At 40.3% G+C, this 20,772-nt stretch overlaps 1 protein-coding gene across 3 annotated transcripts; it reads left to right on the forward strand.

Annotated features, from left to right (window-relative positions):
• The first annotated feature begins 947 nt into the window (after positions 1-947).
• LOC145232538 (uncharacterized) lies at positions 948-13,921 on the forward strand. 3 transcript variants are annotated; one of them, XM_080097174.1, is made up of 5 exons: positions 948-1,358; positions 2,355-2,492; positions 9,180-9,298; positions 11,140-11,691; positions 11,818-13,921. In XM_080097174.1, exons 1-5 carry the CDS (start codon positions 1,325-1,327, stop codon positions 12,739-12,741), a joined length of 1,767 nt encoding a protein of 588 aa, XP_079953300.1. In that variant the 5' UTR covers positions 948-1,324; the 3' UTR covers positions 12,742-13,921. The 3 variants fall into 3 exon arrangements, with proteins under 3 accessions (XP_079953300.1, XP_079953308.1, XP_079953317.1); XM_080097182.1 differs by lacking the exon at positions 9,180-9,298; XM_080097191.1 differs by lacking the exon at positions 948-1,358 and having other exon boundaries at positions 2,430-2,492; positions 9,061-9,298.
• Positions 13,922-20,772: the final 6,851 nt, after the last annotated feature.

Here is a 20,772-nt window from a genome sequence, read left to right on the forward strand (position 1 = left end):
ACGTTGCCTCAACGTCGGCCGTTGTAGTGAGTTCAACTCCACGCAGTGCAGGTTTTTAAGAAAATGTAATTTGCAGTTGGGGTCGGTTCAGGTTTAATGAAAAAAAGTCCTTATAGGCGTATCACTGTTATAGATCTGTGTGAAAAATCCTTTTATATCGTCGTCAAACGTTTTCGTCTTTGCAATCAAGAATTAAAAAAGTACAAAGCCAAAGGCGATACAGCAAACTGGCATCGCGCATTGAAAAAGATACCTAAATTTCGGATTTCCTAATGGAAATTGTAGCCAAGTAAAACAATGGGCCGATTAGCCATTGATGTGTGATGTAAGTCGCTATAATAGAGTTAAAACAATAGCCGCGTGAGCTCGAATAATCGTGTTCGCACACTTTCAGCACGCTTTGCGTCCGGCTTCGAGTTACATCATATCCGCCGGCACCGGCGTTTTAACGGCGAAACACATCCAAAGTTCGATTTTCACACTTAAATGTCGGCGTTGAGTCACATATGCCATAACCATGCGTGATTTGTGTATGGTACATTTTTGATTTGGATCAAAAACAAGGAAAATAAACAATTTGTGTCCTGACAACATATACTTAAAATTGGCCAATCAGGTGTGCAAACCAATCGGAGTTTATCTAGCCCACAATGAAAATGTAAGGCCACTGCACAAAAAGCGGTAATCTAATCATTCACGTTCAGCATTTTGTTGATGATTTGTTGGAAAAATCTGTTCAATTCTAGCCTAAGAAATGTCTTGGAAAACATCTTTAAAAACGGGTAAATTCTAGGAATTGTCTTTTTTTTGTCCGCCTAATATTTTTCAATTACCAACTCTTTAGAGCCTTGACGTCGCCGTATAATAACACCAGCAGAGGTGCAAACAAATAAAGCTCTTCAGCAGGCAGCGTGTGTGCATTTTACGCGCGATTACAATTCCGTTATTACGAGGAAACGCACAATGCTCGTTCGTCGCATGCACGGCGAGTTAATTGTGCCATCAAAGCAGCCCGGTGTTCGGTAGTTCGTTTCCTAAAGGCCGTTGCGTAGCCGCAGAATCACAGTACGTTTATACATTCAGTCGGAACAAAGGTAGAGTCATAGCTGAAACACCTGTGCAGCAGTTCTGCAGTGACGCAATATGTTATCTGGGTGAGCACTACAGTCAGACTCATCGGTTCGTCGTAAGGCTGCGGGAAGTTTTTGAGCGAAATCGTCGATTTGCAGTGAGAGTACAGCGGATTGAGTCACGATCCCAGCGGTGTGAAATAAGACACACGACGAATCATAGAAGCACCCGTAAGACAGGTGGAGCTTGACGAATGGCATTTTATCATAGCATATACGGAACAGGAGGTTGGTGGATGTTACTAACATTTCTCCTTAGTCTACAATTTTCGGATGATTAATATTTGTAAATGTTATTGCGGTATTACCAAACATGGTGGTCAAATCAATAGAACAAATCGTTTTGCTTTTATTTTCGACATACAAAAGGAGCGTGCTACTTTCCCCACAAAATAAAAACGAGCGACTTTACGTAATGGCTCTTAAGTTATGGAGTATGGACTTTAAAATGCTTGACCTGAAAGAAGCATCCAGTAAATATTTAATTTAACGGTGTAATCTCAAAAACGCTTTCTTTAAATGAAAGGATTTTCCCGTAATTAATATTAGTTTATGCGTTAATTTTCTTAGTTATTGAGGAACACAAAATTAAAATTCGACACCTGGATGAGATTTTTAAGCAAAAAAGTGAAAGTCAAATTTGACCACTTTGTGGATTGAACATATAGTATAGGTATTTTTAAACACATCCATGAAAACAAATTAGTGTATTTTCGCTGCTGTTAAGGTAGTAAACGTTTTGTGCAACGGTTATAAATCTTGCAAATTGTATTGGTCAGTAATTTCGTTTCGATGCTCACTTTTCAAACGGTTTTAGTTTTCTTTGTATGCGGCAGAAAAAAAACGCACCATTTTATGCGATTTCGACATTTTATTGCGGTACAAAGAGCAACAAAACAAATCGACGGCTAGATATAAACAGAAACTAAACAGTCGCAACTATGGGGCAGAGCAACCGGAAACGAACTGTGTACATCAACACTTGTAGGTATACACGGCCAGCGGCGCAGTTCTGCGAGCTCGTTGCGCAGTGACTCACACAAAACAATGAATAACTGTGGAGTGTTTACGGTTGCAGAAGCACACGCAAACAAACTTGCCACCATGGTGTGTTTGTTTTTTGTTTTTTTGCCCCGATCTGTTCTACATGAACACCAAAACTACACCATAAACAGTAGCAATGTGAAAAAGCAAACTTGACTAGCGTTTGTTGACTTTTTTCAGTTACTGGGGATGAGGATCATTATCTTGCCCACAGGCTCGCCTTTGCCAGCCAAACTGACGTCATGGATTTGTCAAGGATCACTCGGCAACGGGAGGCGGAAATTGCATCATCACTTATCAGATATGCGCCACCCAGAGGTGGGTCAACGTTGTAGATGTAGAGTATCGTATATTTGTTCACTCACTTTAGGAGTAAATCAGACGAGACGTTGTACAGAATCGCGCGTTGCTGATAGGTGTCGCCCTTGAGTCAGGTTATGTCAGCTCGACAGAAAACAGCTTAGTTTGAAGAGTATAAAATGTTGCGATATTAAGTAACGAAAACTTATAGTAAGATTTGCCTAGAAGTTTACACAAAATATTTGTCAATAAATTATTTGCTGCAATGCGCACACATTTCAATTTGTAAGTATTTCGATTTTTTTAGAACTCTCTTATACATCACAGAGTAAAATAACACATTTTATTATGATTGTATAATAATTATAATTCTACTACATTTAAACTTGTTTATCCAATGTTGAACCCGTGGGCCAATCTGCCTGACAAATTCCCATTCCGAGATATTCTTAATCCACACGCAGATCACAAGCAAGAGAAAAGCATGATTCATGACAATTTTATAGAATTTTCTTAGAAATTTTCGACCTCCCCAGCACATTCGTAGAAAAGAGACCTTTCGCGATGCGACTTTACAAAAACCGCCATTTCATTGCCGTCCTGTGTGTCAATGACCTTTTGTAGAAGCCTGGAAAATGTAACTAATGAGAAACAACAGGCTGCCTTTGGTCTGATGTGCGTTTTAGACGAAGCACACGGTTTAAAGAGATAATTTGCGTTGTGGGCATAATGGTTGCTCCGTCATATTAGAATTGGTTATTTGAGGGAGGACTATAAAAATTGATTGTTAATATTGGTGATTGGAGTGATATGTTTATTTAATTGCACCACTTGTTTTGTATTTAAGATTCAGATTTAATTCCTGCCAATTTTTGACCTAAGTTTTAAATAATCGTGTTATTTTGGCTTTCAACTTCAAATCTATCGCATTAGTAATTTCACTTACCACGCCCGAAATAGCATGCGCATAGGGATTGATATTGTTAAAATTGGTATTGATTCCCTGCATCCAATCGCAAATTCCGTGGACTTTTAGATTGTTTTGAGGGTCTGTCTTCCAAATTGGTATATTCGATAAACATATAACTGCCTAATTCGGACTTTGCACAAGCGGGGTTTGCTAAAATAACATTACTGGGGTGTTGAACGAAAAATGTTAAAACTCCCGCGTAACCAAGATGAAAAGTTTTCCACGTGACGCAGTTCATTACAAGGGAAAAATTGCGTTCCCGACCAACCACACAGTAGTCTCTCCCGATTGTAATATGGTAAACCTGTAATAATATGGAAACTTTTCCTTAAACTTCACGACGGGTGGTCTTGTGATTTCCACAACAAATCCAAAACAGACCCACTTTCGTTACGCAAAACGTCAAAGTTGTTTGTTGTTTGATTTCTGCCGTTACCCTCGTCTCCATGTCCCACCAGTGCGTGAGGTGATTTGTGGACAAAAGTAACTTGACACAGTCCTTTGTGTGCTATATGACAGAGCCACACACGTACCTGCGGCGTGTCACGTGCTGTGTGTACAATGGCTAAACGTCACAATGGAATCAGCTGATTAAGTTTGCCGTGTCAACTTTTCATGCCAAAAATAGTTCACCAGCAGCGTTGACGAAATATCCAAGTTCGGCAAGTCAGCTGTCGAAGTAGTGCCGATTTTTCTAGTGTTTACACGTTACCATACACACTATTAAAGCATTACACCATATGTTTGTCCGGTCATATAGCTACGGGAAAACAGAAATTTCCTGCGCTCGGAGACAGATTTAGGCTACAATCACTTGCACAATACAGATCAAAGCGTACGTTATTGCATCCCTGGTGAATTTAGATCGCCGTTATCTCATGCGTTTGCCATGATGGCTTTTTGGTTAACATAATTGCTTGAATTATAAACGGATGTTTCTGCTAGGGGAGTTAAAATGGCAGATGTGCTTTCAAAATTGTGGTATCATGGGAACAGAAATTCAAATTTAGGCAATAATGTTTAGCTTTTTGACAGTAAAATGTTTTGGCGCTAAATTTTTCTACATTTTTCTGTACCAAACAAACACGGCACTGCTGCCCAAGACATCAAATTGAACGAACAAAACAAAAGGGCTTGGACAATGTATTTTCAACTCGTTGAACTTGTATTAGCCGAGCACAAAGACAGCAACAAAAATCCAAAACTGCAGACAAACATACATTTCAGATAATCGCTACATAAGCGGGAAGATAAAATTGGTAGTCAGTTTTTCTGGCTCATGTTGCGGTAAGAGTTGACGTTAATATAACACCCGAGGCTTGTATGGCGTATGAGCAACCACTTTATGACATATTTGTGAACAGACTTATGCGCAACTGACATCAGCTCAACGACTAAACGATCGAACTACGCGCGTATGTATCGGATTTTGTAGCTTCGTCAGCAGCCAAGCAAAGTGGCCTAAATAAAGATTTAGACCAGAATACAAAATGAACTATGCGGTTAATCACAGGTGGAAGCGGCTTACTAAGCAAATTCTACACTTGTTTTTAACTAAATTGTTGTTTTGTTGGTTTTGATTAGAACTCCCTCAAACTTGACACTGGAAAACAGAACTAGTGAAAAATAGTAAATATGTTTGCCGAATGTTGTAGAAAAATGGTCGTTAAAAATATTCGACAATCATAGCACTGAATTTATTTTTTAAATTGTTAGTTTTTTTATCTCTGTTGTGTTAATTGTATAGTGGTGACTTCAAAATCAGCAAAATCAATTGCTTCCTCTTACCGCTAGCATTGCATCACTTCACACGTGGAAACAAAACCACAAATACCAACCGCATCGAATTTACGAGTTCGACCAACTCAGTTTCGTCTTCCCTGCGTGACTTGGGTTTGATATTTACGTAATATTTACTTTGCCTGGTGCCGGTCGACATTAAATAAACAAGAAGTTTGCACTGCGCGTTAATCCGCCCGCCTATACGCACCAAGGGAACTGACACTACGATAAAGCCGCTGTATGCACACAAATAAAAGTTTACCCGAAATATAACATGACATACGGACAACAGGTCGTTGTTGCGTATTTCACCACGTGTTTCCAGTAATTTTTACTCTGGTAAACCGTACAACAAGTCCTTTTTTTAAAAGAGCCTTATGTAACAGTTTGACAAAAGTGTTACATAAGGCTCTTTCAAAAAAGGACTTTGCCTTATGTAACACTTGTGTCAAACTGTTACATCATAAAAACCAAACCCGTGCCAAAATACACCTGTTTTCTCCTAAATTAAAACCAAAGACCTGGCGCAAGAAACTGACTGCTAACCTTTATGCTTGCGTTTGCCGCTGTCGTTGCTGCTATTCTAGGTTGCACCAACGACCTGCCCGCGTACTGAACTTGACGCAAATGCGTGAGGACGCAAATGGCGTTGACGCTTCGTCTAAGTTCACAGCCTCGGGCGTTTGTCGTGCTACACGATCATATACGCTTGTAAGCTATTGTCACATACCGCAGGTGCCTACAAATTGCGCCAAAATAACTCAGCTTCGAAGGCACATGACGTTTCATAAACCTGCAAGGTCATTCCAGACTCCTAGTACCAAAAACGATTTTTTTTTCAGTTTTCGGCATTTTTTAACATAACTGCTGGTATCACAAAACAGAAAAGGCCATCTGTGTATGCACTTGCATAAGGACATTTTATCAAAACATGTTTTTGCTACAGTAAGTTCTGATAAAACAACTAAAATAAAAGATGTACAGGCAAGAAATATATTCGTTCGTTTTGTACAACGTGATGACGCTAACAAGTTGTTTCATAGGGATTATGTGTACCTCCACGATAATTCACAAATAGTTTGCAAAGCTTTAAATTTTGAAGTAAGCAATACTTCAATCCTAAAAATGAATAAACTTTGTTTTCAAGTGCAAATGTAGGTGAACGCTGTTTACAACTGCAAATTTTTTACAACAATTAACAAAAACACTTTGATAACAAATAAAATTCCCGGTAACAAAACCAGCCTGTGATGTCACGTAATACGTCACCCACGATCAGAGTGCAGAAACCGCGACCCAGACACTCTCAGCGCCGCGAACTTTCTCTTCAACCAGGGGCTTCCCCTCGTCGTCGCACAGCATAGTGACGTTGACGCACGTGCGTCGTCATGCATGGCTTGTGTCGGTGGTTTTGACGCAGACAATGCAAGCCTGCGGCGATGCGACGCAAACGTTAAGGTTACGTGCGTAGAATGCGGGAAAACAAGTTATGACGCTGGGAAGGCGTATTTGTGATACGCAGTTGCATTTTTAAGAGAAAATCTTTTTAATCGGCCCTAAATTTAGCTAAAATGTTTTTTTAGTTACTTTGTAATTGATGGGGATTTTTGTCGCGTTGTCCGCTTTTGGGTCATATTTGTAGCTAACTATATAGGCGGATGAGTAAACAAACAGCCAAATCGGGTAACTTTGCTTGCAATCCGCTGGATACCTCGCATGTAGAATGGATACTTCGCACGTAGAATTTCGCAGAACGTCGTTTTCTCCCGTTCATACATAATTAAACAGCTAAAACATCGACGTGCATGCAGTTCGTAACATCAGTAGACATGAGGCCAGATAGGGGTAACGCAGCGACCAGTTTGCCTTGACATTTTGGCAATGGCATTTGGCATCCGGCCGCGTTTACGCAGGAAGTCGCAAATGTCACATCACCTTTAATAACCAAATATTGCTTTTCGTCGCAGTGTACAGTTAAAAACTATTTATATCTCAATCCTATAACTTGATTGTCGATTTTCGACCACAAATCCCTGCTGTGGTAACGTTACCAAAACGAGCCAGGCCATACTTTTTTAAGACAACCTGACCACAGCATGACGATGCAAAATTCTTGTATTGGAAATATATTCTCCACTATAAAGAATATAAAAACGAAACCGCCAAAAAAGTCAAGTGAACACGCCTTTAACACTTCATGATTGCAACTTACTTCTTTGAACCATGTGATTTGCCTAACAGTTTAACATAATTGCCTGTGTATTTCGGGAGTAGACTCGTTTGTGTACTATTATTACACGGGGTTGACCTTTTCCTCGCCTCATTTAAAACATTGAAAATGCGGTTATTGAAGCCGTTTATATCCTAAAAAAATTGTCTTGGTTAAATTGACCTGGAAAGGGTGCAAAGTAAAAAAAAGCGCAAATAAACGAAAGTTATTGATGTTTTTTTGTTTAATCCTGAATGACCATTTTCCCCCGGTAGGTTTTCGTTAAAGATAAATATGTATTTTTCATTGAATAAATTGCGTCAACAACTTGGAGTGTAATAGATATTTTGCACAATAATCCTAACATCAAATCGACCAAAATATTCGGCACATAACGGAAACAAGAAAACAGCTAATCCAAAGATGATTTTTAAATGCCATAAAATGCAACAATTGGCTCTAATGTGGGCCTACGAAATTATCGTCGAGCAAAAACGCATTGAGGCGAGTGAGGACTTCGTTTTCCCACTCCAGCTCTTCCCTGTTCCTACTCCTCATTATTTCTCCCACGGGGCACTTACGTAAGTGCGTAATGACGTTGACGCAAATACGTCGCCACGCTCTGCTTGTTCTCCAAAGGTCTTACGCACGCTGGTATCGATGCGACGCACGCGCCTCGTCCATTTTCGCGAGCGATTCGACTTTTTATAACTTGACCCGATTGTTTAATATTAGATTTCTTTGGAGCCATCAAAATAGATATTTGCATATTGTTGGTGATAAAAACAAATAAAATTTTATTGTGATGGAAATTCATTTTTGTCTCGATTGTTTTGTTTTCAAAAAAAAAACTAAATTATTTATCAGTTGTATATACATGGCTATTAGTTGACAACATATGATACACTCACTTGTCAATCCACATAATTACCAAATAAAACTGCAGTAATTTTATTTGGTAATAATTTGGATTAGTTTGTTTATCTTTGCTCGTTTACCACAGTAGGGTTATCAGATCGACATTTACTCACGGACGATTAAACAATATTATCGGCGTTTGGAAAAATTTCCATAGTTGATGTCAGTTGGTATTTTTAGCATCCTGCAAACTTTTTTGCACCGCCAGACATTCAGACACTCGAAAAGCGACATCGTCGCAATTGTTCTGAACAAAAAACTTACGGCGCTTGTGTGGACGTTGCTACGAAACGAGGGCGTGCGTCTCGTTTTGCGCCGGTATGGAGAAAATGGTCCGATGTTCTCTCGCAGAACAGTGACGTGCTTGGTTTTCTACACTGCGTAAAGAGCGCCGTCGTGTGCGTCACCGAATTCGAGAGCGCACGAGAAAAACGCACCTGAAAACTTCGACGTCTTATATAAAGGTGCGCCGGAGCCTTCGTCAGTTGTTCAAGTGTCAATACAGGTCCATAGCTCAAGGATGAGTCATACGTTAAGCGGATGTACGTTACTGCGTAGGAGGATAGGATTTTACCGGAATGCTGGCAGGTGGAGCTAGAGAGCAGATAGTATAAGAGTTGTTACGTCACAGTGGGACATTACCATAAAACGCTGTGTCATGGATTTAAAAGCATTTGTTTTTCAACCGGATATTCTTATTTTCGCAGGACCAAATATTTACTTGATTTCTGATATACTGTACATTTGCAATACTGATCTGTTTGCAATACTGATCTGAGGCAAAAATTGTTTATTCCGAGCAAAACACGTGATTGTTTCATGATAGGCGTTGGTATGTTTCAAGAACTGAGCCAGGTCTATGGCGAGAACTGCCCGACCACTCACCAACAAAGCTTCGAAAGCGATGAAGGATTTCAGACCCAGGCAGGATACAATGTTAATCAGGTAGGCAAACTTGGAATGGGCGAATTTCAAACAATTCTAGAGGTCAAAATTTTCTTTTCGAGACGTTAAGTTTGTTTAATTACGACCTAGCGTACCCAACATGAAGTATAAGCATTAGGAGTGCACTTCAATAGGACTTCGTCATTAGTAGGTAGTTTACGTGACTTCTAGGGTCCATTTTCAAGTATAAGAACTGTCTGACGAAATTCGTTGTCAAAAAAAGTTCTTTTCTCCCACGAAAAGGATTTCCGATGATTTATTTTTTTGCAAAATCATCTCAAATATAAATATAGTGGGTGGGCAAAAGTGTCTTCGATTTTTTTGGTCCCCGAAAGTGAAGATGTCCGCCTACATTATTTAAAGCGAGATCAACTATCGCCAGTTATCAATTCTCATCATAAACAAAGAACAAATACGTTGAGGAAAAACATTTTAGGCACTCGATATTTGGCACGTGACTCCGCCTCGAACGTTCCGCGAGAAGATGTTTTTCGTCAAATTCTCTCGTCTACCTTTTTCCCCACGCGCTAGCCCATAAACACTCTTCCAGAGCATACGTTTAGGCAGAGTAGCAGTATTGCTCGACCAGAGAGGTTAAGAGAGCTTGTTTACGACTTTTATACTTCGTGAAGTTGTTTGTCACCCGCCGTATCAACGCAAGTGGATTAAAAGATCGACAATCGATCGGCCCTTTACAGTAAGAGGAAATTTTACCGCAAATTGAAACAACCGATAGAAGAACACACTTCAAAGGTAGATTTCACTCAAGTCAGCGTTTCGGAGTTTTGAAATCCCTTGACGCACTAATTGGATCGTTTTGCGGTGCTTTCCCATGACGTCATGGCGAAAAGATAAAAAAACTGTTTTAGTAGGTTAGGTCACGAGGTATTTTGTTCGTAAAAGGCCAGTTGCGCAATTCAGGAGGACTATGTGTACGGCGAACTGAGGTGTTGTTTTGTGCGCTAAAACTCGCGGACATATTATTGCGACAAGTCGAATTGCGTTTAGGCTTAAGGCGATACTAGAGTTGTAGTTTGTCTCAATGATTGCAAAAGCCCCCCTTTTCAGGAAACCAGGTCAGGTCCTTGAACCGTTGGTACGAGTGTACTTGCGATATAGCCCCGTCGATTGTTTTGTCCGGTCATCAAGCCGTACAATTGACATTGTAATCACGTGTAAATTAACAACTTTGTCAATGGGGGCGAGCCGCCAGTTACAGAAAATAATTATGGTAAAAAGGAGAAAAATGGAATTCAAAGTTTCACGAGGAGCCACAAAATAATCCAAATCACGGTTTATATCCGTACAGTGGGACCCTCAATGAGGGCGCACCACCTTTCTCTTTTGCATTGTTGAAAAGGTATTGACGTCACAAAGGCTGTAATTACGTCGCTGTAATCGCGCACGAGGCTCTTCGAGTTCACGCTGCGCCCAAGCTTGTTATTGGCCCTTAGCTGTAGACAGCTAGTGAACTTCTGGGAAGGCGATTACGCAACTCGCGTGTGGAATTAGGGTGACCGCCCTTGTAACGTTTAGAGCTGTGAACTTTCCACTTTTGGAATGCGGAAGTATAAGTTTTGTTTTACGCCCCATGCATTTCATGAATGACTTCCTCGCGTACGTTGGAATGTGATTAGTCACGCTGGTGCTATTTTGTTTTGCGTATCGCCGGTGAAACCTGACACAAAGTCCGTGGCGTAATTTTCTCACGAAAAACTGCTAAATAAATATATCTTCTCGCTAAAGTTTTACGACTTATGTCTTGATGTTGGTTAACTGACTCAAACCAAACTTTACATGTAAACAACAAGCTAATCATTATCTATTTTTTGTTTGCGCAGGGCTACCGATCTTACCCGTACGAAGGAGTTCCGGAAGCCAATATTTCAACTCATCAGTTTTCGTCATCGTCGCCGGGCGATTTCGGAAGCTCGGGCGACATTCGCCATCTACAACAACAGCAGCAGCACCAGCAAATGGTCGGGGTCCAAGGAGCATACGGTGAACCGCAAAACCAAGCTCAAATGCCCGTTCCTCATCCTCACGACCTTCCATCAGTGATCAGCCGTCCCGATCTTCAGTGGCTCGTCACAACCAGTAACGTAGACATTCGAACCTTGACCCCACCGAGCACGGTGTCGTCACCACACGTGGGTCTTCCCCCTCTGTATCACAACCAACCCTCTTCCCCCCACCAAATCGGACATCACATGATCGATGACAACTCCACGTCATTGGCCACCATCTCGCATCACCAAATGCACCCGAGGTTCCAGGGTGTCCAGGAACCACCTCCACTGCAACGTATGCAAAAGAGGGGCGCTACAACTGCCACTGGACAGCCAAAGCCGAAAGGAACACCTGGACGCAAACGAAAAGTCCCTGACCACGATGTAAGTTAAATATGGACTTTGAATTTTCTATGTGGCACAATTACGATGTTTTGTCTGAATGACTTAAAATAAATAAAAAAATGCTATAGATGACAATCAATCTAACTTTTACTTGTTTTGGTTTAGTTATCACCTGCCGAAGCTACAAAACGTCACATTCGTCGCGAGAGAAACAAGGTGGCCGCAGCCAAGTGCAGAAATCGTCGACGTGAGCTTACTGACCGTCTTCAGGGAGAAACCGACCAGTTGGAGGAAAGCCAGAATATTCTGCACCAAGAAATCATGACCCTGCAGCAAGAGAAGGAACACCTCGAATTCATCTTGGCAGCTCACTCATCAAACTGCAAGGCTGGAATCGTTCCCGATGTCAGCATGATACAACATGAAGACCATGGTATGATGCAAGATTCCTCTTCCGTACCATCGATGCCAGAACTATCCCTTGTTGCGCCGCCAGAGGTGATGGACGATGCGCCACACCACGGTTCCTACTTTTCGATGCATGAAGCGCGCCAGCAAGAACAAGCTCATGCCGCCGCGGTTTCCGTCATCACCGCAGCTCCCCCAGTCTCACGACACAACGAGCCTTGTTTTGACGTCAGCGCCAGCAGCCAGTCCCTCGTCAGCAATCCAAATCCAACCGACCTTTCTCAGCACGGCCAGGCTTTTCCCGCGTCAACAAGGAGCAATCGCTACGCCAATATGACGTTGGATACGCTAGATACCCTCAACGATGGCCCCCTTAACACCCCTGTTTGCACCCTCGCCACCCCGTCTGTGAGTACCGGGGTATTTACCTTTCCCAGTACACCGGGCATGAACAGCAGCACGGCGACCACTGACACCAACTTCCAGTTTAGTTCCTCGATGCAGGATTACCCACCCAGACATCCACCTACTCCATCCTACACAGCTAGTATGACCTTTTCTGCACTGCAAGGCCACCAGCAACAGCCTTACACTTGTGCGGCGGCACACAGACGAAGTTCGTCCAGCGAGAGCCACCAGAGCCCAGACTCGGTGCAGTCACCAAAGCTCCTTGCGCTTTAAACAGCTCGGGACAAGACAATTTTATTTGAACATTTATTTCAGGACGTTCGCAATTGAGAATGTCCATGCAATGACCAAGCGTCGTTTTTTTTGTATTATTCACGAAGTCGTTTTAAGGCAGTTGAAATGATTGGTTAAGCTTCGCATTGCCTATTGAGTGCTATAACACCCCCAGTGCTGTATTCGCTTTGCCTATGCTCACTACAAAAGTCATGATGTAATGCTACTACTCTTTGTTTAAGGTTGACGTCTGTAACGTGCGAAAAAATACTGTGCTGACACAATATGATGTTAAGGTGTACATTTTCAAGTTACTTATCTTTTCTGTGCGTTTTCCCACGTGTAATATGTTTATTTCCCTAATTGAGTATCCACAGTTTAACTGCTGCATAATGGGTGTTCTTTTCAAAATCACTCTTGCCAGTCCAACTTTATTTATTGCCGTTCTCATTGCCGACAACGAAATTCGTCAAACCGTTCCATGCAGATTTTTAATGTCTTGCACGTTTTTTACGTTATTTGTGTTGAAATTCTGTCGCAAGACAAACCACATTTGTACATCCCGCAACTAACCATGGCGTAGCAACAATTAAACAAAAACATTTTTGAAAAGCGTTATTTGATCGTACGCAGTGATCGAATACCAAGTTATCGCCACCTTATCTGGCCGCTTGACGCGACACACTTAGGAGAAAGCACTCTCGAACATCTGTTAAATTTCTGTGAGCGAAAATCCACAAAGAAAATAGAATTGTCTTTTTACAATGTTTTACACCCTTTTGATCCTTAACATAGGCTAAATCAAATAAACCACTTGAGAATTCTCAAACAAAACATTGTTAAGGGTGAAGTGGTTACGTCATCACTGCGTCACGTGACATCACGTGAGTATCGGGTGGACATGGTGTCGATTGACACGATCATGCCCCTCAAACATTACGAGAATTTTTCAAATATTTTTTACACTGTAAAACTCCAGTACATAAAAAAACATCTGTAAAACTGACCACAAATGTTTTTGTCGGTTAAACGTTTGTATGCACAAACCAATCCGTGTTTATTTATTTTTATTCGGACACACGAGTCGTTTTATGCTTTTCTGCCTGTTTACTTTCTTTGTTCTGAGACCTGTTTTTCTTCCTACCAAATGGTGTCAATACACGCAACTATTTATGTAAAATCGCTTACGTGTTTTCGTGGTAGGGGTCGGGCAGGTACACAGCGTTCATGGTTTTATAACAGCGCGACCCAAGTTTGTTTTCCAGCTTCAGCTACTATAAAAAGGGATTAAGTTTGGAAACCTGTTTTTGGGGCGATGGCGTTTATTTGTATTGTGATGTTCATTCCAAATGGAGTTTGTTATTAATACAGGCAACCAGATATTGTCCATCTGCTAGGTATCGAATTTCTACAGTTTATTGACGTCGTCCACATGATTTTTCTTGGGTGCGTATCAAAGGTGTGTTTTTAGATCCAAAACAGCTCCTTTGTTTGCGTCGCATTTAACCAGTTATTTGTAACACGAGCCCCGTGTAAACAAGGGTGAGGAGAATTTGCCCGACGTCTAAAGCGACACAAACCTTTCCGCCCGATAATTAGGTTAAAAGGACCTTTAGCTATAACCTGGTAACGCACGAAATCAGAAGACCATCATCTCTTATAGAGCGCAGTACTTTCCAACGCGGTTTGAATTCTAACTCGTGACAATTTCTCAGGTTCAAAACAAGCTGTGTTCGTCGAACCGTGACGCGTAACCTCGGTTGTGACGTGCAGAACTCACGCCCGTCGTGTTTTCAAGTGTCGTTAACCCGTGCATGCTGATATTACCAAAGCAGTGGTACAAAAGACTACTAAACGTGCATGACTTTAGTATTTTAAGGATGGTTTGGACATTTTACGAAAAGACGGCTCAACGCTTATTGGTATTAGCGGTGGGTACGAGTCAAATAAAAGTGAGTAACGTAGACGAAACGCCTGCCGGTCGGGAAGAGTGAAATCACTAATTTAAACATTTAGTAAAAACAAAAATCCCTGTTTCACTTATTATTGGAGTTTTGTGTGGCATAAAACTAAGAAAAAAGTGACTTGTCTGAGTTTAAACGTTTCGAAGAAGACACACCAATTTCTGACTTGTCAGCAAAATCAGAACGGCGGTGAGATTATGTAAAACTTGCCACGTCGGGCACGGCAAATTTGACGTGACGTAACAGCCTAGTACGTCACTGTACACATCTCCGCACTTTGTCGAATCAGGAAACACAATTTCAATAAATTTGCGAGATGTACCAAGCATGATCTAAAAATAGTTAAAAGCACGTTTTTAAACTAACATAAATTGTTATGAGCCTTTGGCTACAACGTTTGTCACTACGTAGGCTGGAAACAATGAATAAACCTTGCCCTGGGCGCATTCGCATTTCGGGGAAGGACTTTCTAGTATAGTTCTTACGAAATTTGAACAACGCAGAGTGTACCGCGACCTTGCTCTTGTGCCAGGCTTCACTGACGAACAACGTCACTGAATTTAAAAATACACAACTTATTATCATTAAAGTCTGTTTACGACGTTGCATTGAATAAGAGATAAATCTGTAAAACATCGGACTTCGATAGATTTGCCACGACTGTGAGCATTAATACATTGCGATACATATATTACTCAGTAAGTGAAAAACTGAGATTAAAAGTGTCAAATACAGAAATGAACTTTGATGAAAAATTTAACTGGGTAATATCGTATACATCATGTTCTATTTTATTTTCTACTATATCTTATACCAGGGTCTCAACCAGGGAGCATGGTCCCCCAGGGAGGCACGGGCTATGTTCCGGGGGGTGAGTGGAAGGGTGTAGGTTCACCAGAAACACTCACTAAAAGCTATTTTATTTTTTTAATGTGCATAATTAAGTGTGTGTTGCTAATAACTTTATTCCCTCATTTAATCGACTATTTCACATAATATTTGTCTATATTGAGGTTTTTATGATTACGGATTCTTGTGTACTCTATTCGACATATTTCAAGCCGAAATTAGTACCGAATTCCGACACGAGTTTGTCATTTACTTTTTTTAAAGGGACCACAGGTCTTACAGGGTTACATGAAGGGGACCACGATGCCCAAAAGTTACTTTTAGGGGACACAGTCCACAAAAGGTTGAGAACAACTGTCCTATACAATCTACAGTCAAAAAACTCTTGACAACATATATCTAAAGGGCTTAAGAGAATTTTGCATACCACAACATTGGATCGTTTAACTTTAAAGCTCTAAAGAGTTTCGTTTCCTTATAACAAAAGCTCCTGTAAAGGAATGTGTATCAAGCGAAACTACGAGGCCTTTTAGAAACTGCGAAGGGCATTTCCGTAGATAGTGTTTGCACAAGCTTGTGAGTAACAACGTCGCAATCGGCATATCAAGCAGTTTTTCAACGACAAGCCAACACACCAGAGCTGCACAAATCAATTCATCACATCGATTGCGGTCTATTGCGTAAACTCGGTGCAAGTGGCGTAAAGCGATACAGGAAGTATAGGTTGAAGAAATGTATTGACATGTAATCAACTTTACCAAAAAAATGCTTTAGTATTGTTTCTTCCTAAAAGTAATGGTATGACTTTAATAAAATTATGCTCATACATTGTTAAACGTGACCATTTTAGTCGTTTTTTACGAACTGGCACATTTGTTGCACATAAAAGTTGCGTTGAACACATATATGTTAATGGATGACCAAAAACCCCAAAAGTTAATGAACACCTAAAGTTGACACAGATTTCACACGCAAGCCAATATTCCCGCTAATTCATTTCCTGAAAAGGCGATTATTACTTGAACGCAAACAACTTGCTGACCATGTGAAGATTGCCAGACTGTTAGAAAATAAACGTCACACAACAAACAGGTTGTTTGTGACGTAGCGGACCAAAGCTCAATAGGCACTTCTTACGCAACTCGAAGCAAAAGGACGGTACATATTGACTGGGTTATGCTCGAGAGAAAAAGGCTGAAGCTAAACCAATTCCATTGTGTGCACTGTAGTCGTTTTGCACGGGTAAATATGTGTAAGCTTCTCGTTCAAGCTGTTGTCAAGCTCACGCCGGGAGAATTTCTCCAAAAGTCAGCATACACAACATATTGCTTTGTGGCATTGAAAAAGGTGTATTCTACGAATTCCTGGCATTTATCCGAAAAGTTGTTTATTTTGAAGCCCCTGGGGGCAATCGTCACACCCACGACCTTTAAACCCCCACGCAATTTCTCTTCGATGAGTCAGCAATATATGAGCGGTGAATAACCGAATTTTGAAACCGCACCTTTTATGATTCGGCATCCGGTTGTGGGCAATTAGCGAAGGTAATAAATTACATGTTCAAGAAAACAGAATCATTTTAAATATTATCAAAAACGAAACACTGGAAATAAGAACGTTAAAAGGCAACATGGAATAATAAATTACATTTAAAAAATAAGTTTACAGGATTCAAACCGAAGCAATATTCTGTCTGGACATCATGATAAACATTACTTAATACTTACCCTGTAAAGTAAAAACGAAAAAAAGTTTGGAAATTTAAAAATAGGAAATTTTGGCACCTCATAAAAACCTCACATACATTAAAAAGAATGTTTGTTTTTTTCAAACCGCAAAATTTTTCTAATAACTTTAAAAATCTCCTTTGTTTATTATTTTTGCAGACACTTCGTGTTTTTAACAGCAAATTAAATAATGTTGTTGCCAGGGATATATTTCAAAACGTTTAAAGTGTTGATACATTAAGTTGCGGTTGGTGCATAATCAAATTAAATTTGCATCTTTATTGCGGGCTAGGGATTGCTAACTTTGTCCGTGCCTGAGACCGAGACAAACAAATGCTGGGATTAACCTTGGCTAAGCACTACTCCTCGCAACGCCATGCGTAGGCTACATTGTTCGCATATGTAAAAATTTGTGGAAATTTGCGTTGTAATAATGACATCTACATTTATGAAAATGTATTTGTGAGATCCAAAGTAAGCTGGGAAAATCTCAAGTTCGTTTGGACAAAACGAAAAATGATGTTCATTAACAAAACACCTGGTACTTTTATATTTAATTCGACACTAAATATTCTCTAGCACAGGGCTTATTAAACTGTGGGTCGCGACCCCGAATGGGGTCGCGGAATATAATTTTGGGGTCGTGCAACATTATGCGTTATTATGTCAGTCACAATAAATGGTATATGTGCGTACATTTATTGGCGGCAGAGACGAGTTTGTGCGGCCGTGGACATGTTTATTAGAATACATGCACTGGCGACAGTGACGTCAATAAAAACTCAAAATATTTTGATTTTTAAACTGCTCTAAACACATTTTGTGGAACTTAAAAGAGTATTACCAGCCTAGTAGCCATATGCGCCTGACTGATTTAAGTGTATTGTGTGCAAACAATGCGAAAAAGCAGATACCACAAACGTCACAATATAGATTATGACGTCATAAAAGCTCAGATTGTCAATCTGTGTGTCAAGTCTTTTTTAGGCGCCATTAGTTGGTGTATATATACATATATAATATAAGTATTTCTTTAATCAGTAATTTTAAAACCAAAGCAAGCAGGCATTTAGCGGCCATTTGTGAAATAAAGATCTGTGATGCGGCTGTCATAGCGAAAAGCTTGTGCACCACTGGGCTATACCCATCAAGGGGTCGCGTAGAAATTTTTGTTTTGAAATGGGGTCGCAGAGCAAGAAAGTTTGAGTAGCCCTGCTCTAGCACACCCAACTCTTCACGGAAAGCCTTTGTCCTTAAGTAATTATTTTCCATCGTATCCCGCTGTTTTTGTACATTTTCGCCTCTGTGCCCGCTGTATTATCATTCATTGCTCTGAAGAAGCCCTACCGTTCTGGTGGGCGAAACGTCAACTAAAATACAAGTTCTTGAAAACAGCAACTAGTGTTTTGTTTAGCATTACACCAGTTGAACGAAAAAAAATTATTAACTAAATATTGTATTGAACGAGATGAAATTTACAGCTTTGTACGTTTTCCCATCTTTTGTGAAACCGTTTCTTCAAACTATTTTATTTTAAAACCAGGTTATTTTCTGCTCAGCAAAGCAATGCCTATTTCTCCCTGGTGCAAAAACAGTTTAGCAAACACCTTGTAACGGTTGAATAGAGTGACGTCCACGGGGCAGCGAACTCGAACCAACAATGCGCTTGAGCCTTGAACAAAAGAGCGAGTACGTACGCACTTTGTGCACCTTTCTCGTGACTGCTCCTGTTTCTTTTATTACGTCGTCCCGCCCTATTGAGCTTGCGTGAGCCAACAAAAGCGGCTTTCCACAAATAGAGGTAGAGCAAACACGCAAATGCGGTCAAACGCCAGTGCCGGGTGCTGCTTGCTGAGGGTTCGTGTGCAACGCCTGCGGAGAAATGGCTCGCGGCGACCCACTGGACGACCACGGTTTTTCCAAGGCCAGATTGTTTCTCCACAAATATTATGGATGGATTTTTCCCCACATGCAGACAAACAAATTGAGTTATTCTCCAGAGTAAAAACAACAACAACAACAACGTTGTTTGGTGGAGTTTGTTGCTTTTGTTGCACAGTAGCCCACAAATCCTACGTTACAATTTGACCAATAAAATTGTAAACAATATAAAATATCTTTTTAGACGTTAATAGACGACTTATTGAAACCGACCTTTAAAGTTTCACACAATACAAAAATAAAATGCACCAATTTTTTTTAACATAAATTAAACTTTACTAATGATAAAACAAAAATATTTGCGACATTGGTTAGGGATATGAGAGAATTGCTCTAGGCTGTTATGTGTCCTGAAAATGCCAAAGTCATCATGACACGATTTTAGCACTGATCAAGATATCGCTTACAATCAGCATCCATCACAATCACAACAGCTGTGAAGTAAAATCTTAACTGCGGTTATAATTTAAAACGTTGTTCAACAGTGCCACCACGCGGACAAATATAACAAAAATTATCGACCACTTCAAACATTTAAGGTTAAATATGTTTCGACCATTACTTGATTTAGCTACTAATTGGGCGATATAAGCTGCAAATAATTTGCGTTTAGATTTTTCGGATACAATCACCATGTAGGTGGTTTTAAACCGGCAAAAATCCAGCATAGTTTACCCTAACCACCCAATAAAGATTGATCTCAGATCTTGTAATATCTGTCACACAAGCAATTGCATAAATAACTTAAAACTTTCAAAGCCCGTGAATAATGTTTTGCACATATTTTTTTTCGAACTACAAAATTGCATCATTAAACATTACAAATTCAGCAACAGTCTTACAAAATCATAAATTGTAAGCAAACTTAAACAACGCAACACAAACCAAAAACATAATACTGAATGAACTTAAAGAGGTCGCCTGCCTCTAATCTTTTTGCTGCGGTATCCATTTTTGTTGTTGACGAAAGATCTCGAACAACATTAGTTTACACAACATACGATCAACCCATTGATAATTGACATTCGCTGTGCCTAATCATAACAGAAAAACGTAAGATATCTGCATGTAGCCTACTGTCGATGGTTTTTTATAGCGAAAGTTAGGCCTACATAAGCTGCGCCATAGAGCCTGTTCACATGGGCAGGTAAATTTCCAAATTTACGTCAAATTTCAGTTTCTGGCGTCACATTCAGGGTAAAAGTTATAGCCTACTCTAAAATGCCCTCTGTTCACATGAAGAAAAATTTAGGCTACCCTGAAAAGTAATAAAGCACATCCCGGGATTTTTAAAGTAATAAAACATATCCCGGGATTCAAATTACCGTCGCTTAGGTGTAACAGCTTCCTGGACTACGTTCTTCTTTTATGTAGCTTACGCCTTTCATCAACAGTCAAGTTTCTACCAACAAGTTTTCAAAACACATTGCGCACGCGAAGTCACAAACGTTGTTAGAAGAGCTTCCGGTAAAACTTACCCGGTGTGTTTTTGAAATTTACCCACCAAATTTACTCGGGTTAATTTTTCAAAATTTATGCGGTAATTTACC

This window comes from Phallusia mammillata, chromosome 1, assembly GCF_965637545.1.
Source record: "Phallusia mammillata chromosome 1, kaPhaMamm4.hap1.1, whole genome shotgun sequence".
NCBI classification, from domain to species: domain Eukaryota; kingdom Metazoa; phylum Chordata; class Ascidiacea; order Phlebobranchia; family Ascidiidae; genus Phallusia; species Phallusia mammillata.